This window comes from Sinohyriopsis cumingii, chromosome 6, assembly GCF_028554795.1.
Source record: "Sinohyriopsis cumingii isolate HCF-2022 chromosome 6, ASM2855479v2, whole genome shotgun sequence".
Lineage (NCBI taxonomy): Eukaryota > Metazoa > Mollusca > Bivalvia > Unionida > Unionidae > Sinohyriopsis > Sinohyriopsis cumingii.
Window position 1 is genome coordinate 126,529,999 of NC_142966.1, and position 27,269 is coordinate 126,557,267.

Consider the following 27,269-nt stretch of genomic DNA (forward strand, 5'->3'; position numbering starts at 1 on the left):
ACGATTCGTAATAGTTATTTTATTTACATATTATTATTTTTTGTTTGTTACGGCTGCCGCTTTCCATAGGCTTGTTGAATGGGAGTGCGTATGTGTGAAACTTAAAAAGTTCCGGTGTTTTTCGAAACCGATTACTTAAGTCTAGCAGCGATGGTGCAGAGTACGAGCAGTGTTGTAACAAACCATTTGATTGGTTAATAATTTGGGTGTAGAGAAAATGGCGTGTATGAGTAAGAAGCGGAAAAACAAAAAGCGAATATGCCACTGTGACCTACACTATTTTCTTTATTCTTTATAAGGAGTTTTGTGTTAACGATTCACCCGGAATTTCAAAGGCAGATATAGGATCATATTGAATCTTACAACGCGACTCGTGTTAACTTTCATCCTTTACAAGTGTGTTATTAAATTCCCCTTCCGGATTCAGGGACTGCAGCTGTCCGATTTCATGTAATTTTTGTCACATCTTGAGGTGGCAGATGTGACAGTACTATTCAAGACGATTGACTGGTAGCTTAGTCTACGATGTATGTAGTTTTGAGACCCGTTTTTTAGCAAGGACAATTAATAACGAGCTGTCGTATATATATCAACATGGATAAGAAACAGCGGAATAGTTTTGTAAGTTCTTGTCCTTTTAAACATCTTGCTCCCATCCCCTGATGCTAGGACCTACCGGCAAATATCATTCTTATATAATGACCAGGGTTCACCTGCATAGTACACGTTCCATTTTACATGTTTTTCATACTTTGTATAACAGAAGTAAATTTTAACCTTTTAATTCTCATGTTCCAAAATGTATTTCATCATTTACTTTTTCAAAGTCAGGATAAGCTCGAGTCGAGGAAGTGAGTCCATTCTATGCGTTTATTCAGAAATTTTGAATAGACATTTATATATCGAATCAGAGACATAACAGACTGGCAACTCCTCATTTCATATGCAGGTAAGGGTCCTGACATGGTGAGGGTCAAGGTAAATGGATGTTCATGTTTGTTGGATACTGAATCGGGGATATAAGCGACAGATACTCGATCAGGGGTCTCAGTAGATTTAAAAACTAGTCATTGACCCTTGGCATGACCCCTTAATCTCAAGTTTAAAATGAATATCACAAGAGTCAATACTGTAATCTCAATAATTTTTTCTCGTGATGAGTGATCTTTGTTCATTATTCATGGAACAAACTGATGTTTAAGATTTCTTGTTTTGTGTTGAATAAAGAGAAACACTTAAAAGTATTTCGTAAGAAATAGTGATTCAGAAATGGTCATTACGAATTTTTGCATAAGTGTTTCTCTTATTATTTATGACTGAATATTTGGAATAATGAAAAGAAACGGGATTAACTATATGTTGTTATAGTTCTAACTTCAGCATATTCCATTTTTAACAGCTCATATAATTTTAAATGCAAAAAATACACACATATAACTACAAAAGTTTGTTTTGAATGATATATCTACTTATATCACGACCAATTCAGTCTGATGAGTGGGTCGATGATTCTTCCCTGGGTTTTCCAGGGTTCTTCCTGCACCAGTTATATAGGCCACCATGTATAGCCTATCTTGTGCTGAAATATGGCGTTAAACCCTAGAACAACAACAACAATCAGTCTGATCAAGCATCAGACAGGATGAATAAGGCATATACAGTTTTATCAAGGATGAACAAACTTAGGAACAACCTTTGCTGCATCAGTGATTTGGACTGATGAACCTTTCTTTGCATATCCTGGCAAGTCTCCACATAATCGGGTGTTGACCTTGCCTTTGTCTTCAAATGATTCTGGCTAGAAAAGCCATGTTTATACGTCACACTTGCAAGAGATGTTGTCAAAATATATTTGGCCAATACTCAATAATCTGGAAATATGTCAACAAAAGCCGATATACACTAAAAGTTAATCCAGTCATGTTATAATAACCAATTCAGAATTTTTAAACATTTTGCTGATTGAAGCAAATTAATCATTAAATTTACATCTGGCTTCATGAGCTGCTGTACTTTCCAGTTTTATCTAAAATTTAAAAAAGAAATCCCAAAATCAAGATGGTTTAGCCCAGTACTTGAAGCGCTTATTACATTATGTTGATCATTATGCAGAGGTCTTGCTAGGATTTTAAAACTAGGAGTCCAGGACTCCCATTTTGGTAAAAATAGGAGTCCCACCAGCAGAAATTGCAGTCCCCTCCCAAAAACACTATGCAAATTAGAACTATTGTTTGTCACTGAGTTTAATTTCCACATTCTGTATAACACCAACACAGCTCTTGTTTGTCCATCAGAGTGAGATTAAATTTTGTCAGTCCAAAAAATGTCTTATTTCAAGCACTAAGCTATGCATCACACACTTTCTTACACTTAGCTACTGTCTTATCCGTAACTTGAGTACTCTTCTGAATCTCATTACAGTCTTCATCAGTTTGCCGTTTAACCCCAAAATACTTTTCAAAATTGCAAATGGCATTTTGTCTTAAGTCTCAACATGTCTTGATTCCGAGGTCACGTGCACTGCTTATTCCGCTATGCTCAGAAATTAACACTATAATAAAATATGAAATTGTTTATTTGATGTACTCTTATAAATGACCACATGTACATCTCTGGGTCTTTCTGCCTCTGCATTCAGTCACAGTAAACATAAATATATTGTCCCACCAAGCAGCCAGTCAAAGCCTATGAACCTGCTGCCAAGCTATTGCATCATATTCTTTTGATGTACTCTTATAATGGCAACATGTACATCAATGGGTCTTTCACCCACCAGATTCTGTCATTGTAAATATCAGCACAGCTACTTAATCAACACATTTTCCCCCTAAGCAGGTGTCTGAAGCAGGATAGGCAAGTCTTTGAATTTTGCCACCCACCTATTGCATGCGTATGGAGGACTCCCTCCTAAGTGATTTTCGGATAAAACGTTGGCGTGATTAAGCATTTCTGAGACCTCTGTTATGATATATGTAATGTGATAAAAAACACATATCTTTCTATCTATCTGCCTTAATTTAAAAACCAGTCAATATGTCATAAAAATGCACAGGTTGGAATTTCCATGGGTCATATTTAAATTCAGAGCATCAAAACCAGATGGCATGTGTCTTTTGAGAACCCTATGTATGTATTGAGCCAGTTGTTTTAAATGAGACAGTTTTAATTGTAATGAGTTTGTATAAGTAAACAATTTGTGATGTCATTTTGATAATAATAGAAAGCCAGTTGATAAAGTTTTTGGAAGATATGTTGTCACATTTGCATCAGGTATTTCATTATAATAAGACAGAGAGTGAGGTTTTTGCTTGTGTTTAGACCCCAAATAAAGCTTGGATATGATAATAAATATAACTTAATTAAATAGAAGACAAAAGAATGCGTAAAGTTGTTGTAGGGTTTAGTGCCATTTTTCAGCACAAGATAGGCTATATATGGATTGCAGTATTAATGGTGGAGGAAGAACCCGGGAAAACCTCGGAAAGAACCACTGAGCCACGAGAAGCTGCTGGCAAGCTTTCTCACATACCCACATTGGCTGAATCCGAGACTCGAACCCACGCAAACAGAGGTGAGATGGTAGTGATCCGTAATGAACAGCACTTTCGGCCACTCGGGGCCCCCCGTAAAGTAGATCAACTGGTATGTCATTTTCATTTGCAATGAAAACATTATTTTGGACAGAATTTCATTGCTAATGTTTAAACCCCGGATGTGATACTTAGTTTTCCTGAAGGTCCCCCAAAAATGTGTTTCCAGTTGGCTGACTGTCTTTCATCATCCTAGCACTTCTGCCCCACCCCCCACCCCGAAAAAAATAATTTTTTAAAAAAGATCCTGAAATTGATATGTGCATGTAATTGATATAGTTTTGCCCAGTACTTCTGTTCAGTTTTTAATGATAACCAAAATCACTTTTTTTAATGCAAGTTGAAGATATGTATAGAAATCTATATCTGGTTGTAAACAAGGATATAAGTAATGCTACAGATGATTTGCAATGTGTAAGTACTGTTCTGTACAATATATATATATATATATATATATATATATATATATATATATATATATATATATAACTAAAAGCATCTTGTGAATTTTGAAGTTTTTAATTGCCTTTATTTCCTTTTGGAAAAATCAGAAAGTATGCACACCTAAAAACAATCATAGTAGTTTATATCAGTTTATTGATGTGGTAATTGAACAAGAGCTGGTCAGTACTGTGTACAATATGGCGATCTTAATAATTTTTTCTTGATTTTTTATTTACATCTGTAAGTGTTGGGACACTGAAAATACTATAATTTTCAAATGCATATTAATCTTGGGACACAAATTTTTATTTTTACTTTTTCGTGCCCCAAGTCTTGCAGTCTTTACAGTAGGCAGTGGACTGTCGGATGTTACATTTTCCCCTTGGACTTAAAACATGTGCTCATATACTGAAATTCTTTTCTCACAAAATTTCAAAGAAAAGGAGCAAATGATAATAACATTTTTATTTTCATGTTTCGAGACACAATATGAAGATCTGTGTTCTTTTGGTCGAGGGGTCTAAAGCACTTGCCTTTAGAGATCACTGATATTTCACCTCGCAGGCTCAGCAATCATAGTGAGAAAGCTTGCTGATTGTTCCTGTGTTCTTCCTCCACCACATATGCTAACTGCCATGTATAGTCCACAAAGGCAACAACAAAAGAATGATTCCCAATTATGTATAGAATTAGATCCCAACTAACTGTTAGTCCAGTTAATCCTCTAACACTGAAAACCAGACCACTCTTTGCTTTCAGGTGTATAATTGTCATTAAAATCAACTTTCCCAGTTCATAATTCAGCCTAGTTGAAATGTGATGCTTGACATGTGTTTGCAGATAAGGTTTTTTTTATCACTGATCTCAGCTGTACTTTATAATTAACAGTTTTAATTGTTCAAACTAGTACTCTAGTGAAAACACATCTGCTTTTTATCATCAAAGCATGTCATTCTCTGACTATCTAGTTTCATTACAATGCCTCCCTCAATGAATAGCCTACATGTTACTGTTAGAGACACTAAAGTTTCTTAAATTAATTAAAAACAGACATATTGTCTCTGCACTGTTAGATTGATTTTATCTGTATTTGTGCAGATTTTGTATATGGTCGTTTTAGAGATGAGTGTGAGATGTTCAAATTAAGATTCTGTATCAAAGTAAGATATAGCAAGCCTGTTTACACCTTAAACAGTTATGGCCAACAATATAGGTCACAGGCTTTGAATGTTAAGGTACTCATTCTAGACCCTTTTTTTCAAATTTAAATCCTTTATAAGTCACAGAACATGATCATTTAATTACACCAGATAAAATTTGACTCACTCTACTTTCCATGATTAAACGTCTGCTGTGGGTATCAGATTTGTTTGCCACAACCATCTTCTGTAAAAAATCTATATCAGTCTCGTTTTCAGAACTCTCAGAATTGTTTTCATCATTAGAAGACTTATGAGAATTTCTTGCTCTGTACTAACATGGTCTTTCAGCCACTTTGTTTACAGTAGCTGCAGCTTGGTCTCTTAGAGCATTTGAGGGTTATGTGCGAGATTTCTGATATACCAGGTCACTTATGACAGTTTTCAGTGATATAGGGTCCAATTCGATTTGTTGAAGTTCAGGATAATCCCAGTTTTCAGTTTTGGGTTATGTAACTGCACAACATCTCCTGTCTGATAAGTTTTAAGGTTTGTCCAGGAGACATCGTATCATTTCTGATTCTCCATTGCAGTTTTGACGTTTTGAACTCATGGGCATAATTGAGGGACCAGTAAAGTGCAGCTCATGTGATTTTTCGTTTTTTCATGCATAATGTTGTGGCAGCTAATCCACTCCACACTAGCTGTATGATGAAATTCCATGACTCCACAGCAGGCATTTTCAGGATTGTTATAAATTATTGACAAGAATTAGCATCAAACGAAGATATAAATTTTGGCTTGGGATATAACATGAAGCCAATGCTGTTATTCTTGCAGTTTAATTTGTTTGATTTATTTTGCTAATCATGGTTAGTTTTAATTATTAACATTCACTTTTAAATGTAACTCTGTGCCCAGCAGTGCAGTATTTAGAGACCATTCACAACCTACTCTCTCTGCCCATTTTGTGAATTCACCCTTTGGTTATTTTTTTGTATTTAAGTAAAGATATCCATAGTTTTTGTTTACTCATGCCAATTAGGTTCACAGCATGGTTTTTGTTTACTCATGCCAATTGGGTTTTTGTCCAAAAAATTATTACGACAAAACATTTAAAAAATGTATACAAATTGACAAATTGCTGAAATGACCTGAAAATCAAATTATGTCGTCTAAATATGGATGCAAATATCCCTCCCAGATTTCATTTATCTACCTGATGTGGTTAGTCTTGGTAACAAGATTTTTGTAGATTTATACCCACCCACCCACATCACTGAAGTTACAAAATTTTTTTGGAAAAATGCTTGTATCAGATGAGAATTTAAACAGGTTATCTGTATCTGCATAAGATAACCTTGCCAAATCTTTATTTATCTAACTTGATTGGTATTTGTTTAATATTGCCAAAACTTTTGGGGGTGTATGAACAAGACATACAGATATCTGGATAGCTAGGACCAAATTGAGATAACCCTGCTGCAAGCTGTAATAAGTAAAATTTGATAAGTAATTAGTAACAGTTATCTAATGAAACAAGTTATAACAAGTACATACTAACACTTTATCCCCAATTGTGGTAAATACTGTGAACAAAGATCAAAGAAGTATTGATTTTGTTTTCAAAGTACATTTCTCAAAGGTAAATTTATAAGCGCGTAATGAATTTTTCTTCCTTGAAAGTTGAAACTTAGAATGAGAATATCATTCTTGGGAAATAAATAAAGAATATATTATATGTATATATATATATATATATATATATATATATATATATATATTGACTTTCAAATGAATCCCCAAAGCTACATTTAATTGCAGCTGGACAGAATGGGTGGTACGTTCAGGTTAGGAGGATCCAAAGAGAAGAGTAAATCCAAATCAACAAGTGGCCATGCAGGCAGGCTTCCTTCAACAGATGAAGAGCCAGGTAATGGCTCACAGTATGGGTTCACACCACCCTCTGAGTCCTTCAATAACTTGACAGATGAGGAAATAGGGAAGAAGTTTGAGCAGATGTTGGTAAGCAAATGATGGTTGTACACATGTAGTATTTCCTTAGAATAAAAAGAGAACTTTCAGAAGATACTTACAGTATTGTGAACTAAATCCCAAAAATCCTAAATGTTCTATCACAAGTCCAAAAGTAAAAAATGTTCCAAATGAATTCTAATCTTGAATTTTTTAAATGTCTTGATGTACTACAATGATTTAATCCAGGATGAGTTCTCAGTAATCCCAAGTAGTGTTTTGCCCAAAACATCAATGAGCACTTTGCCATTCCAGTGTATAATTTAAGTGAGCAATTCCTCTCAAATTATATTTGAACACAACTAATAGTGATTCAACAGACTGATCATAAAACAGGAATGAATAATTGTTTACCAAATAATATATATACTAATGTCTTGACCTAAGGCACAAAATAATTTCCTTGGGAAAATTCCAGGTCTTGAACACAAATTCAAGTAAACAACTTGTTTACATCTTAGAATCATATCAGAAATGAGGTAGACATTAACTTCATTTTCACAATCCTCAATTAAGGATATTTGTAAAAGTTGGGTACACAGCATAAACCAATTATACATAACACAGTTCTAAAGTGAACTTACAATATGGTCAGTTGTGCATCATCTGATTTGTATCATTCATTCACAATTGCTATTTACATCTTTTTTGTTGTTGCCATAATTGACAAGAAAATTTGACAAAAATCATTCTGGCTTGAAGCTTTTTAATATTTGTTCCTGTGAAACTCATTTTTCATAAAATATGGCTGCCAATATAAAAAAAATTGAAAGCATTAAAAGCAGCTTCTTAGGAACCACGGAACATAATTTAACTGAATTTGAAAGAATGCATCCTGACATGTTTACAATATGTTCAAATGATGCTGATCAGCAATTAAATTTGACCACCATTACAAAAAGGATTTTTTTTTCTTCTTCCCAATAACTTCTCAAGAATTGCTCAGCAGAATGTGATGAAATTTGAAACAAGGCATCCTGACATGGAACACTTCAAAACTTGTTTCGGTGATGCTGATATTTCTGTTTAATGTAGCCACAGTTACTATAAATAGAACAAACTTTAAATGACTTCTAGAAACCACTAACAGACCTGCCAACACTTGTGATTTTGCCGTAAGTCTTACGAAGATTACCCTTAAAATAAGGAGTAATGGGAGACAAGCAGAAACTCCTTAAAAATGATCGTTGCTGAAAAATCCAGATAATTGGTTCGTCCATGTTTGATTTGCTTCTGGGTTTCATATTAGAATTAGTGAAATTAGTCAGGGAACCAGACTAACTTCACAGCAGCACCCCAGATGCTTTAAACTGCACCTATTTGTTCATGCGAAGCATTTGCATGATCAAACTGTTGAGTATGCAAAAAAAATTAAGAGTGGCATCCAGAAAGCGATGCATGTTAAAGACGGAAGACAAAAAAAGCTTCTAGAAATTTTTTTATAATCAACACAGAATAATAAAAAGGAGTATTCAGATTCTTGTGAATAAAACCTGGAAAGGACACCATTACGTTTAATGGACATCACATGCCAATTTGAGTATGTCTCATGGCGGGAGATACGATTGCCATCGTCATGTGAAATGGAAAAAGAATTTCCAAGAATAACTGCATTTCATGTTATTTTCACCAAAAAATAGGTATTAATTTCAGTGTACGAAAAATTATATGTAAAATAAATAATTATCATTTTGTGGTAATGACTACAAAAAATAAAGGGATCGTACCTGGACAAGGCCTGCGGAACACACAACACCCGACAACCCAACGCACAAAACTAATGTACAAATTCTGTCTCATTCTGCTCTCAACTCAAGAAGAGAGAGAGAAAGAGAGAGAGAGAAAAAAAAAAACACTACAAGGACACTATTATATTCCATTGGCAATTAAAACCTGAAAAAATAAATCATTTTGGTTGTAATTATGAGATCTATTGTCACTGCCAAATGGCTATGCAGACGTAATATACATGCTAATTAAATATGCTTGACCTTTAGCTTGGTTTTTTCCAGTAAATACTGGATTGAAGACCAGATTCACCTCTACAGATCAAATTAAGGAGGCTGTACATAGGGAAATAAGGCTACCCATGGGGTATTGAAAATGTAAACGACATGCCCATTAGCTCGAGAACAATATTAATCTACTGATACTTGTTCTGAATTTAAAGAGAGAGAGAGAGAGAGAGAACAGCAAAGCAACGTATATCAGATATATTTTTGTATTATAAACACAACATGTTATTTGCAAGGAAATAATTTGTGATCCAGTGTTTGACGAATGCACAGAACAAATGCAATGAAACATTCCTAATTTTTAAGAGTTTTACAAGACTTCCAGCTCAAAACACTCAAACCATTCACATTCTTTGTCACTAGAAAGACTGTCCAATGGAGATACATTGTCACTCCTTATGTAGTTGTCCTCTCTACCATTTACCACATTTGAAAAGCCAGTACCTTTGAAACTACTGATTATCATGTCCTTTTTCTTCTTTAATTCTTCACTGGCTTAAAAAATCCAGTCAATCATCTGCTGCATTGAAGGGGCTGAATATTTTCGCTTGCCTCCTCACCAGCTTCCCAGGTTGCAATATTTTTGGAAGCCTGGGTCTTTCATGTACATTGACCATTTTTTCTGCAGCAGTCCGTTGAAAGACTTATTTAGATATACATCCAGTGGCTGTAGTTTACTTGTGCATCCACAGGAAATTACTGCCATTGATCTGGATTTTTTCATGGAGTTTTTTATACTCCACCGGTCAAATGGCCATGGAATGAAACCAACACTAGGAGAGAAGGTGCACATTTCATGTGTACTTTACAAACTTCATCAATATAATCCAACATTAGTTGTTCATCCATTCATGCTTTTTGTTGAACTTTCACTACAACTCCCTTTGGGATTATTAGATTTTTTAAAGTTTCTTTTTCCCTGAAAGATTATCATGGGTGGCAACAAGTCACCAGATGCCAGGCATGTCAATACACAAGTTAAATGGCACTTGTTACTGCTGGTACCTCTAATATGCTCTTGTTCTGACTTATCAATTATCTTCCCAGGAACCAAGTTGAAATACACTGGCGTTTTGTCCATATTTCCAGTTAAATGTTCTTCAAATTCCTCATCCTCCTGCGTGGGTTCGCGTCCAAGGCTCAGCTAGCATGGGTACTTGGGAAAGCCTGCCAGTAGCTTCTCGTGGGTCGGTGGTTCTTCCCTGTGTTTTCCAGGGATCTTCCTCCACCAGTTATACTGACCGCCATGTATAGCCTATCTTGTGCTGAAAAATGGCGTTAAACCCTAGAACAACAACATCATCCTCCTGCAGCCTTCCTTTATATCTGGTAAGGCAGTCTATTTTTTTCCTCTAGGTCTCGATGTACTTTTTGAGATATTGAAATTCTACATCTCAGTGCAAGTCCATTTTGCTTGAAAAATACATCAATCCATCCTCTTGAGCCCTGAAACTTTAGATTTTCCTCCTGAATAACTGCAGTAGCATAATTTTGTAACATCTCAGTTGTTACAGGCACATGATGGTCCCGCATACAGAGTAATCAGGATAAAATTTCCTGCTCCTTCTCATGCGAATATGTCATGGGTTGGCTGGCACCTGGGATAGATCCTTTCTTTGTCCTTTGAATATTTTTTGAAAAATCCATTTTCATCCAGCTTGATAAAGTACTTGGTGTAAGGTGGTATTTTGCAGCTATGGGCCTAATTCCACATAGTTTTGCCTCCTGAACAATTCTTATTTTATCGTTAATGTCCCATTTCGTATACTTTCCTCTTACTGGTGACTTTGCAGTACTGAGGAAACTGGCTTATATCCCTCATATCTTTGCTGTAGTCCAGCTTGTCTCTAGCAGGCACAGGAAATTTTTCAGCAACAATGGGCACCTTTTCGTTAGCATCTTTTGGTATGATGGCATTATCTGCTGCAACATTATTTGATTTGTGCAGTTCAGCATCATCTTTTACATTGATGATCTCGGTAACTGAAGTAACAGTCAGGTGATGGGCTTCACCGTTGTCTTTTCTGGGCCATCCAGGTCCAATTTTCTGCCTTTTGTTTGGTGGTTCAGTGCATTTAGGTGGTGGTGGGATAAAAGTCTCTCGCTTTCGCAGGGGTTTGAAGAAACTTAATAATGAAGACATGCCCAAGCATGAACAGACCAAGATCTTTGAAGATATTAACTATACATATAAATCAGACTCAAGGAGTCAATGACTTTAGCATTTATGATTTAAACTAACTGGGTTTTTATAGTTATTACTGCACTTCTATATTGAGACAATAAGATTAATTGCCCAATCGTCTGTGGTCTTCGCGTCTTCCTGTACTGAGATATTATTTTTACTGGATAAATAAACTCAAATGGCTTCTGAACTCATTTACAGATGCATGCGTTTGTTTGTTACACTGACTGATGTAATCAGGAGTGCTCATTAACGATGTTATCCAGCTGTTAATGAATAGCGGTATATATTGGAATGACAACAACAGAACAAATACATCAATCATTATATTTTCTCGCCGATACAAAAGATGAAGAAGGGCAAAATGATGAATGTGAATAGATTCTCAGTTAACAAAACAGTTGCCCTTTCCAAGTAAGCTGAGCAAAGGGCTTTCTGCACACTTATAATTGGTGAATATTTCTTTATTTTTTTTTTATTTTTTCAATAATTAGAGGTCTCAGATACTTAGATGTCTCAGATACACATTTATGCGAGGATAACAGATAATTTGGGTTTGTGTTTCACTGAGGAAACAAATATTTATATTTCTCATATATGATTATACCAGATATACTTGGCAAAGAATACATTGGTCGTTTTGCTTATCTAAGTGATATATCAGCATTTTGTCTGATGCTGTTTGAAACGTGATGCAGATAAAAACATAAATAAATGTAGTGAAATACAATAAAAAAGGAAGAAATTATCAATGACATACATGCATGATTATAAACGACGATTGTTATATTACATGAATTTCCAGTTTTACTATTCGCTGCCATGGGTAGGAACATGCCCAAAGTTAGTCACTACTCATAACTTGCTTAGCAAAACAATACCCTGGTCATTTGATGTACCTGAATCGAACTTTGGTATATTTTTGAATCTGTTTGAAATGGGAACCTGTCTTCAATTTTAACAAAAGGAAATAAAAATAATTGATAAATAAAAATGCAACTAAAACAATGATTTTATCTCTTATTCTTAGCTGTAAGATTTAAAGGGCCATACTTTTTTGTATCACTTTGACAGAAGTAAATCTTCACAGTAGTTCGTTTTATGTACAAAAATAATAGGATGACTGAAAAAAATATTAAATTTTGTGTACAAAAAATATAGAATTAATTAACTATTATTTTTATGGCTTGGTGGTGTACAAAAAATAACATGAAATATGGTACGTCAAGTTGAGAGATAGCAACAAGCAATTGAGTTGCATAGGGTTTGGAACTAAAGTACTAGTGGTAAATAAAGTCTGTGCATACTTTACAACATTTTCAGTTGAACATAATGTTTATTGTTGCTGCATCGAACTTTTAATTGCGTTTTCCAGCTTTACAATGACAGTTATTGATATTTTGTTACACCTTACTGAAATGTTACAGAAAAAAATCAACTGCCTTACTGAGACGGACTTGTCGGGTTGGCAGGTCTGCACTAAAGAGAATTTGATGAAATTTGATAGAAATCATCATGGCATGTAGTTGTGCTAATCAAGCTTATCTCCTGTTGGTTTTTGTTGCTGTTACCAAAAATAGACATATTTAAGTGTCCTTAACAAATGCTGAATATAAATTTGAAGGAAATCATCCTGGTATGAACATTTTTCACATTTATTAAAATAATGCTAACCCACCTTCAAATATGGCCATCATTACTAATAAAAGAAAAGCTTTTAAATGATGGCTTTCATAAATTAATCAGAAGCATCTGAAAACATCATTGCATCGACAACTTTAAATTGTATACCAATTGCTAAATAGAATCTATTTTCGAGGGAAAACATTCTGGCATGAGCAGCATTTAAATTTATACAGATGATGCCAATTTGCCTTTTAATATGGCTGTGATTACTAAAAATAGAAAATGATTTGAATGATTTTCTAAAACCAGTTGCAGAATTTAACCAGATTTTACTGAAAGCAATTTCGCATGTTTGTTCAGGTGATGCCAATCAAATATGGTTGCTGCTTCTAAAAATAGAAATACTTGTAATAACTAAGTAAGAGCCACTGAACAGAATCTGACCAAATTTGATAGTCTTTTAGCCAGCAAGCCTTCCATGTTCATAGAAATCATGCCAGTCCAATATCAAATGTGGTGGTTATTGCTAAAAATAGGAAAATATTTATGGAGCTTTATCTAGGAAACCTGGTTACCAGAATTTGACCAGCTTTGAGAGAGAGTATGGCTGCCATAGAGGCCATTTAGTATTTGACATATGATGTTGATGTGTTGTCAAGTATGGATGAAGGTATAAAATTACAAGACACATAGTGAAATAATTGTTTTCATAACATATGAATTACGGAATTTCCACAGAAAGCATCCTCTTAATAAGGTTGTAGGCTCTCGCTCTTCCATTTTTTTATTGGTTAGATGTCATCCAGGGGTGCCATGAAACTGTCTAAATTTTATGGTCATCACCATATGATGTATGATGACAAATTGCTTTGCTACTGCGTTATTGTTTGCCTAAGTGAAAATGATGCTGTTCGGACATCCAATGTTGCCACTGCAGTGGCCACCTTTAAAATCTTATTGCTACTGATCCAGAAGGGGCAGTTAGATCAACATGTGGCTTTTACTAAAGGACTTTTTATGATGTGTAGTTGGTCCTAAATGAAAATGGTGCAACTCTGACATCCAGTGTGGTCACCATGGCAGCCATCTTGAAAATCTTACTGCTACTCCTCCAGAAGGGGTGCTGATTTTCATTAAATATCTTATGTTGTGTAGTTGGTCATGAATGAAAATAGATCTACATCCAACATGGGTGCAGCAGTGGCCACCTTGCAAATATTGTTATTGCTACTCCTCCTACATGGCTGGCCATGTCAACATAGGGTTACTAGAAGACTTCTGAGCTGGTCCTAAATTAGAATGGTGCTGATCTGACATCCAATTTGGCCATCATGGAATCATCTATTACATCGCCTGAACAGAAAGTCAAATTGATGTGGGGTTCTCACCAGAAGACTTATTTTGTGCCCAGTTGATCCTAAATAAAAATGGTGCTGATCCAACGTCCATTGTGTCCAAAGCAGATATTTTGACAATCTTTTTATCGACACTTCTCAGAATGGATGATCATATCAGCATTTGGTTTTACTGAAAGGCTTCTTATGATGTCTGCTTGGTCTTTTAGATGAAAATGATGATAGTCTGGTGTTTAATATGGCTGCCATCTTTAAAATCCTGTTATCGCTACTCCTCCTGAATGGAGGGGACCCAGGTAGCTGAGTGATCTAAGGCAGTTACCATTACAGATTATTGACATCTCACCTTTGTCTGTGTGGCCAACTTGAAAATATTGTTTTTACTACTTCTTGTAAATGAAAAGTCTTTTTGACTTGGGGGTTTCACCAGAAGAGGCTTTTTAAGGTGTCTAATTGGTCCTTGATAAAAATGACTCACCCTAAATATGGCCACCATGGTGGCTGTCTTGAAAATATTGTTATCTCTGCCCCTCCCAAATGGATGGCTTTATCAACTTTGGGTTTTCACAAGTAGGCTTTTTGAAATCTAGTTGGTCCTAAATGAAAATTGAGTTGCCAGTTGTACATCCAATATGGCTGCCATGATGGCTGTCTTAAAAATCTTCTTGTCACACACCCCCCCTCCCCCCGCATGGATAATGATTATGACATTTGATTTTGGCCAGAAGACTTCTAATGATGTCTACTTTTTCTAAATGAAAACCATGCCAAGCTGACATCCATTATGTGCACCACAGCAGCTAATTTGAAAATGTTGTTATATTGCTGAGGAATATCAAAGATGATTTCAACACTTGAAGAAGAAATTGTCTTATCTTGAATTCCAGGAAATTCTTTTTTTGCTTGTAGAGTGTCATTCTTTCATGGATCTCTTATTGCTTTTACCTGTATTTGACTTGGGGCATAATGTACTGTATGACATTATCTTGTTTTTTTTAAATTGATTGACATGAAGTTTAGTACATGTTGTGGTCATCATTATCCCCATACTTTTATGAAGATTGGAGATATTGTTACCCCAGTGCATCAGTTGGCCTATCTCTACATCTGTCTCTGATAAAGTTGGTCATTGCTTCTTCTCCTATGCTTAAGATTGTAATGAAACATTGCTGGCTTGACATGCAGTTGGTCTATATATACTGTAAGATTTCCTTTTTTCCTCTAAACAGTTTGAGCAGAAGTAGTGACAAAATCATTTCCAAGAATTAACCTGTATCTTTTCTTGGAGGATATGGTATGGTGGATGTTCACAAAATCTTTCGTCCTAGTAAAGTGATGGTATGAGGCCGTCATACATGATTTTGAAGCAGCAATGCTTTTTCTAGGCCCTATGAGCATCCATTGGATGGAAGGAGGTGGGTCCAGGCAGGCCTCTGGTGTTAGCATAGGATTTGGTGGACAGTGAGGTTGGAAGGTTTTAGCTGATGGATGGAGGTAGCAGCAACAGTTACGACAGCACGTGGGATGAAAATTTATTCAGCTTGTGTGAACCTGTTCTGAATTGCCTGCTGACTATCAAACAGTTGTGTAACACCTATTGCCCACTTAGCCTGATGAAATGTATCGAGAGCTGGACTGGTTAAGGATTTTGTGCTTTCGTAATATGAATGAACTGTTCAACTTCCACTACTTTGGATAGATGTGGACGTGTAGATGCTTCTTCCATTCACACCACTCTTTTGGTTTGGTAGTCATTATTAGTATCTAGGTGAATCAGTGGGGCTGGTTTGTACAGGGTTATGGGTTTTATCTTTTAAAAAAAAATACACCTGTGCATCTCATGCAGCCACTCCTCCATCTCTTTAACAAGCTAATTGAGGGAGTGTATTTCTCCATTTGACTGATCAATCTTTTTTCAGTAGATGCCCAAATCCAATGAATAAGGTGAGAAAGCTTGCCAGTAGCTTCTCGTGGGTCGGTGGTTCTTCCTGGGGTTTTTCTCGGGTTCTTCCTCCACCGTTATTACTGGCCGCCATGCATAAACCATAGCCTATTGTGTGCTGAAAAATGGCATTAAACCCCACAACAACAACAACAACAACCAATGATTAAACCTCTGCTCTGGTGATAGTTACCAACCCTACTATGACTGCCAGAGGCCTGCCTAGGCACATACTCCTACCTCTACCCCCTCCCCCCAAGGTTTAGACTATCTAGTGAAAACATTGTTGCTGTGTGACTTTGCAAAATGTCATGTACCATGGTCTCCGATTCCCTTTACTGCTACTTCTTGTTGATTTATTGTAGCTGTATTGGGTTTTTATGGCACCCTTGCTGATTTTATTTACAGGGCACAATAAACAAACAGGTATTGACACTGACCCAGTAAACCTGATCACAGGTGTCAGTATACAAGCTATACATTAGCAACATTGCTTGTGATATAGTGGCCTAGCTAGGCATTAAACTAGACAAACATGCACAACAAATTTTTTTTTTCTGTTTTAAATTCCATGGTTATTCTGCCCCTGCCTCCTGACAGAGCATACATCAGTCAAATTGACCAGCAACAATGTACATCCCTGTTTATCTCCTACATGTATGTACCTGCAAGCATAAACACATACATGTACTGCAATGTACATACTGTTCTGCATCAAGTGGCAACTAAAGTGTTCCTTCTCAATAAATGACATTTCATAAAAGAGCTTGTTCTGCTTGTTATTACTTTGGCATATGTTTCCTTTTCCATGATATTTCCAAGACCAGCTGTGGAAAAATGTCTGAAAGCAGTTGACAAATAAAAATTTAAAAGCCCAATCTTATCACAAGCCTGAAAAGTATTTATCTAAGATAGTTCTCATTTATTGTATTGGTCTTCTAGATAAGCAAGTTTTTTTCAAATATTTTTATATACCAAAGTGAACAAACATCAGCTATTTCAAAGACACATGCATCAGTGATGCATTTTTTAGAAGAAAGATAAACATTGTTAAGACTATTTATAACATAAGGTCAATTACATGGGACATTAATAGAGGCTTTCAAAATGGGTAATGATATAACATTGAATTTATGAAACAAATTTAATAAAAGCTGGAAATTATTCACTGACAGCAAGTTTAATAAATTTAATATTGAATCATTACCTACTTGGGGTTATGTTTATCACCTATTTTTACTTTAATGGAATTAGTTTAGAAAGAAGGAATACAAAATAATTTTGTTTATTCTGGCTCAGATTCTGTATCTTTTAATTGTTACATGTAAAAATAGTCCCAGTTACAAGTTGAAATAATAATGTGCAAATCTTTAACCGGAGTCATTTAAAAGTACATTTTTTTCTTCTCACAAATTATAAATCAAAGAATAAATGGCAATGCAAATTATAGGAACATTTCAGAGCCATAATTTTTTTCCACACGGTATCTCCCATGGAAATTTCTGTGCCATGTGACATAGTTCACTAGGCTTAGGTTAGATGAGCCATACACATTGATTTTGATGATAATCTTTACAATGTTTCCATTTAAAGTGTTTCAGTTTCCACTACTGTGGATGCAGTATTTGATATGGCAGATAAAAGTAGCATTTGAGTTGTTGGATATTCTTGTGAAGGGATGATTACTGGATGCAGAAATTTTACTAAGTCTAGACTAGATTTAATGTGTTTGGGACTAGATTTTTGCTTTATTTGATTTGCAACAATGCTGTGGTTAGATAACTTTCTGTCAGTTGGGAGACCGGCATTTGTCCACACTCTTCTGTAAACAGAGTTGAGTTTGTTTACATTTAAACTGGACTTGTAATAGGGTGGGGTGCCTGTGACAAGAGTGCAGTCATGGAGTGTCATTTTTACTATCCATGAGGGGCCCCAAGTGGTCTAAAGCTACTCTCCGTCACGGATCACTGCCATCTCACCTCTGTCTGCATGGGTTTGAGTCTCAGATTCAGCCAATGTGGGCATGTGAGAAAGCTTGCCAGTAGCTTCTCGTGGGTCGTTGGTTCTTTCCGGTGTTTTCCCGGGTTCTTCCTCCACCATTAATACTGGCCGCCATGTATAGCCTATCGTGTGCTGAAAAATGGCATTAAACCCTACAACAATAACAACAACAACAACAACTATCCATGAAAAGGGCTACTATTTTCATCAGGCACTGGTCATGGAGCGTCATTTTGACTATCCATGAAATGGGTTAGGGTTTTCATCAGGCACTGGTCATGGAGTGTCATTTTTACTAACCATGCTGGCTTACTGTTTTAAATCAACAATGGTCAGTAAAGCATTACATGTACATATACACATAGTTCCTAACAGCCATTGGTTAGTAAAAAATCAAGGACTGTGCAGAAAACTGCACATGCTGCATTGCCTCAACTTGTAAATTGCATTATTATATGTTGAGTCACATTGAATATCAATTATATCTGTCTTATTTCCTATCATAGAATTAAACTCCTCGACACCTTTTCTATGATCAGCCATGTTTTTCATATTGGTACATTCAATTTTTTGTCAAACAGTATTGGAACTTTTCTGCATCCCTTTTGTTGAGGGGGCAGGGAGGGACATTTTCACTTAAAATAATAGTTTTCAACCCTTCATTCCCAATAGAAGTCTGCAAAAGTCCTATCTGTATTGCATTATTTACACAGGCAGTTTTTCTTCCCCAACCTCTCTTTGGCATATCTTCATACATTTGAAACATTCTTGATGTACAACTGCATGGTGAACATATTGCTCTCTTCCACCACACCAGACCTCTTTTTTCTTCATGTACCAAGTCTCATGATAGAAAACCTTTATAGTCAGGGTGTTGCAACTGGTGCTCTCAGAACACATTATGCCACATCTCAGCATTTTTTCCCGTGTGCACTAAGCTATATGTGTTTTGTTCACCAGATATGTTGTTGTGAATAGATGAAAACAAGCTTCATGTCAGAAATATGGTTTCATATTTGAAACAAAAGCTATTTATAAAGTCATCATTGCTCTGCACTTACTATCAAGTAATAGTAACGAATCATTTAGCTGTAAATTAGAGCTTGCTATTTGGTTTGCCAAATCAAGGTGTATTACCTCCCCTTTGACTGTAATTGAGTGTTTGCAAGGTTTCTCTTTTGTTCAATAATTTATGCATTTTATTCAGCTTTATATTAAAAAGTAAGTAATTTAACACTGCTTATAGTGGAAAGTAGCCACAGTAATGATTTTGAGACTTTTTCTTAACTTTTTATGAGTTTTGGTTAAATGTAGGTATAGATTTATGTATTAGACAACTTTAATATGCAATTCAATTCTATTACTTAAATTTAACAAGTAGTTTATGCAGTGATAAATTTTGTCAGTGTCTGAATATTGCATAGAAACATGGACTTGCTTTGGCATCACAAAGTTTTCCACATATTTCTCCACCTCCAGCTTACTTCTTAGCTTGGGCCACAGCAGTTTGTACATGGGTTTTCTGTCTCCAACATCAATGTCAGCATTATAGGAACTTTGGATAGCTTTTTCAAATTTGTCTCTTGTTGTCCTTATGTAACATACCTCAAGTGGCTGTGTCTTTTGGGTTGATGCACATTTTTCCCTTTGTTGTGGGGAACATTACCAGGCTTGAAGAAATTACTGTCTATTCTTTGCTTCCTCACCCTTCCCCATGGTTTTTTTTTACTAAAAAGTAGCACTCTGTTATTTAATTCTTCAGTATAATAAAGCTTATGGAACTTTTCTATGGTTTTATACCTTTTTATTATGATTTGGGGGTGATGAATCACATGTGATGATAGTATAAATAAGTTCGGAATGTCATCATCTCTTGATGCTTCATGGGTGTGTGTATTTGTGTTAGTCACAAAAGGGCAATGGCCTTTTATCATTTTGACCTGTCATGTGGCACACTTATTTGTTTGGTTCAATTGATATGAATAGGGATGCACTGCATCTTATTTCTGTGAGAGTCAGCAAAACATTTAAAACTTGTCTTATAGCCAGTGAGAGATGAAAATACAACGCGTCATGTAATTTGATACCCTGTGATGTCATACTTGCTGATGTCAGCATGCTTGTGTTTCTTTTGTCTAGCATGCGTGCCATAGAAAGATAACATGAAGATACAAAGGCAGAAAACTATTATTTTAATAACAAGAATAAGCCACTAATAAGTACAATACAACATTGCAACATGTAATGCAGATGCAATTTAGCTATCGACAGTGGTATCACATAAAATGATATTGCACTATTATCCATGCACAAGCATGGCCAATTCTTTCTTACAATTATGCTCCAATATCAATGAGTAAAATACAACTTTTTCTTTAAAAAAAATAAATCTGGTTATAGGACACATGGTACTAATTATACAGAAGAACTGTGAACCAGTCTAGAAATGGGTGAACAAATAATATAGTATTTATGGGTTTGGTGGTCCATAATTGGTTAATAATGAAAATTAAAATTTTAGTATAAATGTCATTTGAGAGCTTATCCTATCTGTAATTTAAATAAAATATAGACAAAATTCTAATGGTGCAATTTTAGCATTTTTACAGGCTTGACTTAGGAGTACTCAATAATGAAAGTAGCACCTGATTCATTTAGTGCAGAATCAATAACATGTGTTTCATGCACTTGTAGATTGAAAAAATGCCACAAAGAAGCTTGCACCAAGGATAGTTGTGCATGGAGACATTGAAGTCTGATCATCAGCTCCCAGAAATTTTAAGTTATTGAATTTTGAATATGATGGTGTTTCCATATGTTTACTATGGGAGTTGAATTAGTACAGTGATTCCTACATGCATACATAGTTCCTAACAGGCATTGGTTAGTAAAACAGTACATGTACACACAGTTCCTAACAGCCGTTGGTCAGTAAAGCAGTACATGTACACATAGTTCCTAACAGCCCTTGGTCAGTAAAGCAGTACATGCATATATAGTTCCAAACAGCCATTGGTTAGTAAAGCAGTACATGTACACACAGTTCCTAACAGCTGTTGGTCAGTAAAGCAGTACATGTACACATAGTTCCTAACAGCCCTTGGTCAGTAAAGCAGTACATCTACACATAGTTCCTAACAGCCATTGGTTAGTAAAGCAGTACATGTACACACAGTTCCTAGCAGCCATTGGTCAGTAAAGCAGTACATGTACACATAGTTCCTAACAGCCCTTGGTCAGTAAAGCAGTACATCTACACATAGTTCCTAACATCCATTGGTTAGTAATTTGTAAAGCAGTACATGCATACATAGTTCATAACAGCCATTGGTTAGTAAAGCAGTGCATCTACACATAGTTCCTAACAGCCATTGGTTAGTAAATCAGTACATGCATTCATAGTTCCTAACAGCCCTTGGTCAGACATCCACTGGTTAGTAATTTGTAAAGCAGTACATGCATACATAGTTCCTAACATACCTTGGTCAGTAAAGCAGTACATCAACACATAGTTCCTAACATCCATTGGTTAGTAATTTGTAAAGCAGTATATGCATACATAGTTCCTAACAGCCATTGGTTAGTAAAGCAGTACATGTACAAATAGTTCCTAACAGCCATTGGTTAGTAAAGCAGTACATGTACAAATAGTTCCTAACAGCTATTGGTTAGTAAAGCAGTACATCTGCACATAGTTCCTAACAGCCATTTGTTAGTAAAGCAGTACATGTACAAATAGTTCCTGACAGCCATTGGTTAGTAAAGCAGTACATGCATACATAGTTCCTAACAGCCCTTGGCCAGTAAAGCAGTACATCTACACATAGTTCTTAACAGGCATAGGTTAGTAAAGCAGTACATGCATGCATAGTTCCTAACAGCCTTTGGTCAGTAAAGCAGTACATCAACACATAGTTCCTAACATCCATTGGTTAGTAATTTGTAAAGCAGTACATGCATACATAGTTCCTAACAGCCATTGGTTAGTAAAGCAGTACATGCATACATAGTTCCTAACAGCCATTGGTTAGTAAAGCAGTACATGTACAAATAGTTCCTAACAACCATTTGTTAGTAAAGCAGTACATCAACACATAGTTCCTAAAATCCATTGGTTAGTAATTTGTAAAGCAGTACATGCATACATAGTTCCTAACAGCCTTTGGTTAGTAAAGCAGTACATGTACAAATAGTTCCTAACATCCATTGGTTAGTAAAGCAGCACATGCATACATAGTTCCTAACAGCCATTGGTTAGTAAAGCAGTACATGCATACATAGTTCCTAACAGCCATTGGTCTGTAAAGCAGCACATGTACAAATGGTTCCTAACAACCATTGGTTAGTAAAGCAGTACATGCATACATTGTTCCTAACAGCCATTGGTTAGTAAAGCAGTACATGTACAACTAGTTCCTAACAGCCATTGGTTAGTAAAGTAGTACATGTATACATAGTTCCTAACATCCATTGGTTAGTAAAGCAGTGCATGTATACATAGTTCCTAACAGCCATTGGTCTGTAAAGCAGCACATGTACAAATGGTTCCTAACAACCATTGGTTAGTAAAGCAGTGCATGTATACATAGTTCCTAACAGCCGTTGGTTAGTAAAGCAGTGCATGTATACATAGTTCCTAACAGCCATTGGTTAGTAAAGCAGTACATGCATACATAGTTCCTAACATCCATTGGTTAGTAAAGCATTACATGTACAAATGGTTCCTAACAGCCATTGGTTAGTAAAGCAGTACATGCATACATAGTTCCTAAGATTCTTTGGTTAGTAATTTGTAAAGCAGTACATGCATACATAGTTCCTAGCATCCATTGGTTAGTAAAGCAGTACATGCATACATAGTTCCTAACAGCCCATGGTCAGTAAAGCATTACATGTACACATAGTTCCTAACAGCCCTTGGTCAGTAAAGCAGTACATCAACACACAGTTCCTAAGATTCTTTGGTTAGTAATTTGTAAAGCAGTACATGCATACATAGTTCCTAACATCCATTGGTTAGTAAAAGCATTACATGTACACATAGTTCCTAACAGCCCTTGGTTAGTAAAGCAGTACATGCATACATAGTTCCTAACAGCCCATGGTCAGTAAAGCAGTACATATACACACAGTTCCTAACACCTATTGTTAGTAAAGCAGTACATGTACAAATAGTTCCTAACAGCCATTGGTTAGTAAAGCAGTACATGTATACATAGTTCCTAACAGTCATTGGTTAGTAAAGCAGTACATGTACACACAGTTCCTAACAGCAGTTGGTCTGTAAAGCAGTACATCTACACATAGTTCCAAACAGTCATTGGTTAGTAAAGAAGTACATGTACACACAGTTCCTAACAGCAGTTGGTCTGTAAAGCAGTACATGTACACATAGTTCCTAACAGCCATTGGTTAGTAAAGCAGTACATGCATACATAGTTCCTAAGAGCCATTGGTTAGTAAAGCAGTACATTTACGTAATTCCTAACAGCCATTGGTTAGTAAAGCAGTACATGCATACATAGTTCCTAACAGCTATTGGTTAGTAAAGCAGTACGTGTACAAATAGTTCCTAACAGCCCTTGGTCAGTAAAGCAGTACATCTACAGATAGTTCCTAACAGCCGTTGGTCAGTAAAGCAGTACATGTACACATAGTTCCTAACAGCCATTGGTCAGTAAAGCAGTACATGTGCACATAGTTCCTAACAACCATTGGTCAGTAAAGTAGTACATGTACACATAGTTCCTAACAGCCATTGGTCAGTAAAGCAGTACATGTACACATAATTCCTAACAGCCATTGGTTAGTAAAGCAGTACATGCATACATAGATCCTAACAGCCATTGGTTAGTAAAGCAGTACATCTACACATAGTTCCTAACAGCTATTGGTTAGTAAAGCAGTACATGTACAAATAGTTCCTAACAGCCCATGGCCAGTAAAGCAGTACATGTACACAAAGTTCATAACAGCCCATGGCCAGTAAAGCAGTACATCTCACTTTAGTGCTGTTTTTGGCAATAATGTTTCAAAATAAACAATAATGTTTTTGGTCCTAAAATCAAACATATATTAACTACAACTTAAATTATGAAAGATGCATTTAAACTTAATGTATTATATGGACTGAGAAATGCATTTAGGTTCAATTGTCATATTTTCACATAATTATAATTGGTGTCTAGCTGTATATAACGCTAACAATATTCATTTTTCTTTTCCCATTTAATCTTTTAAGATGGTAAATAGAATAGTCAGCTATCTCTGCTGTACAAACATGTAGTTTCATTATCCATGTTGAATCTGATGTGTTCAGCACACTTTTTTTATTGTGCACTGATATATATATATATATATATATATATATATATATATATATATATATAAAACTGCCAGTATACCAGTTGACAATATCAGCAAATGGGAATTGTAATATTATAAGAGTCAAGAAGACTCATGCAGAGACTCCATTCTTTTTCAAATAAAGAACTACTGTTTCTAAAACAGAAAGCTGTGTATTTTTTAAACTTCAGTTAGAATCCCATCTCATTGAAATCCCATCTCATGGAAATCTCATCTCTCTTGGCTTATTTAGTCTTCAATGTGCCAGGAGCTTGCAAGACATAGTTATTATATGTATCACTTTTATTGCAGTGTTATGGCAGTTGGGAAATCTCACCTCTTAGCTTTCTTAGTCTTCACTGCATCAGGTGCTGTCACAATATAACTACATGTATCACTGTTATAGTAGTTAGACAGCGTCATTGTAAAGAAAATTGTGATTTTTTTATTTGTTTCATTTTAATTACTGTTCATCAAAAAGTAAACCTTAATCATGAAGTTTGCATAGTGTTCTGCATAACCCATGTTTCCTACTTTTTTTTGGTTTTATTTTGAGACAAGAAAAATAACACTATAAATTGTATAACACATGAACCATGTGCTGTATGAAATCTTAATATATATCCAGTTAATCTTAAATGCATGATCTGGCACTCAATAGAGCTGTTTAGTCCATGTTTCCATATGACACACCCATATTTAAACCACTTTGGTGCCTTCTTTGATGTATGCATGTAGTTATTTTAAGATACAGTGAATCAAACTTTTATAAATCATGGTTTGTTTTAATTTATTCAGTCAGTAAAGCTAACAATATTTTGATAGGGTTAGTTAATAAATACAAAACTGTGTTTTTGTTTTGTACTGAGTCAGTGGAAAAAAATTGTTTGATATGGCTTGTAAATAAATATTCTCATGGACTTGGCATATTCTCACTTATTTCGACTGCAAGAACAAACTTAAAGACCTAATAATGTTTCCTACCTGAAATATTCTCAGCATGTTTTTTATTTTTTAATGTTTTTCTAATTTCATGGTGTTTGTTTTTGTAATAATATTATTATATGTCTTTTATCTTATAGGTGTTGTCTAATGTTGTAAAGCGCTTAGAGCTTCTAAAGATTAGGCGCTATACAAAGTCCTCATTATTATTATTATTATTATTATTATTATTATATCCCTATGCCATATCAAATTGGTTCTTTCTGCTGACTCGGAAGCCTAGGCACATATGCAGTTTAGTGGGGGTTTTTCTCCAGATGTTTAGTACATGCATCATGCTGTACAAGGCAGTGGTTAGTGTGCCAGACTTCAGACAATAAGGGTGTGGTTAAAATCCTCTCATCAGATCAGCCCCTATCAGCTACTGTGGTGTGGTATTTGGTAAGGCACATTACTCCAGTTGTCAAGGCATTTGTGTTGCTGTGCTGCAAAACAAGAAAACCAAACCAAAATTCAATGATAGAACTAGATTAGTCTTTGTGCCTTAGGATATTTCAAGATTTGTCTTCTTTGTTTAAGAATAATGATCTATCACATGTGAGTGGGACACTGGAGTGAGAATGGGGGTAATTAGGGTTGGTAAATAGAAATTTAGAGCACTGAAACTTCGGGTCATATGTTTTCTAGTAATCTCCTACATGTAATTGCATGGATCAATTCATGCAGATAAGTTCAAAATGGTGTAGCTCTCTGAAAGGGTTTTTCAGATTTATTGTTTTGTTTCAGGATGACATGAATTTGACAGAGGAGAAGAAGGCCCCTCTTAGAAAAAAAGACATGAACGCCAAACGGGCTATGCTAGTCATGCAGAACAAAGTACCAGCCAAGGTATGAAGTCTAAAATGGACTTGAATTAAAACCAAAGTATCAGTCAAAGTGTGAAATCTAAGATTTGCTTGAATTGAATTAAATGGATATAGCAGTGCAATTTATTTATCCAACACCATTGGGGTTCTTTGACCCAAAATTACAAAATACGAAGATTACAAAAATATCACCTTAGGATAGATGATTTAGCATTGTGATGAAAATTTAAAATAAGATCATAATTTTTAATTAGGATTTACTATTCCAATTAACAGAAGGATGAGGAAAAGCATCTCCATCTTTCATTGCCTTTTGTGTTTGAATATCTTGCCAAACAGAGCTTCCAGTTTATCTGTTGGACATAATGGTCTTCAACCCAAACATCTACTGTAAGGTGAATATATTGGGCCACTTTTGCTCCCATTTGCCAGTGGTAAATATCTGTCAAACTGAAAATCATGTAGCCATCTCTCACAGTGAAAATCTATGAACTTAGTTTAGCTGATGTTTGCTTTTTGATCAGAGAAGCATACATAAGACCTGGTTATTCCTTTTTTTTGATGACTTTGTTGGCATAGGAACCAATGTTTAGTTTTGCATTTAGCTAGATTTCACTGACACATATTCATGACTTCAAATTCTGATCCAATCTCACACCATTAGGTGAGATTTCCCTATCTCACACTGGTGCATAGGATGGGTTTACTTATTGCTTTAAAGGCTGGTAGGTTTTTATCTCGCCAGGTCATAAGGCCAGGTGAGCTTACAGTTTAGTTTTTCATCA

General features: G+C 35.5%; 1 protein-coding gene across 3 annotated transcripts in view; it reads left to right on the forward strand.

The window, feature by feature from the left end:
* The first annotated feature begins 167 nt into the window (after positions 1 to 167).
* The window catches only part of LOC149797909 (protein diaphanous homolog 2-like), a 150,650-nt gene continuing 123,548 nt past the window's right edge, over positions 168 to 27,269 (forward strand). For 2 of the 3 annotated variants that reach the window (XR_016421915.1, XM_089962954.1), the window contains exons 1-3: positions 170 to 621; positions 6,998 to 7,198; positions 26,405 to 26,506. Coding sequence is in view for 2 of the 3 variants with exons in the window: in XM_089962954.1 (XP_089819080.1) it covers positions 595 to 621; positions 6,998 to 7,198; positions 26,405 to 26,506 (330 nt within the window). In the remaining variant the exon portion in view is untranslated. Of the gene's footprint in view, positions 622 to 6,997; positions 7,199 to 26,404; positions 26,507 to 27,269 lie in introns of all 3 variants that reach the window. The other variant, XM_089962955.1, reaches the window with a different exon arrangement.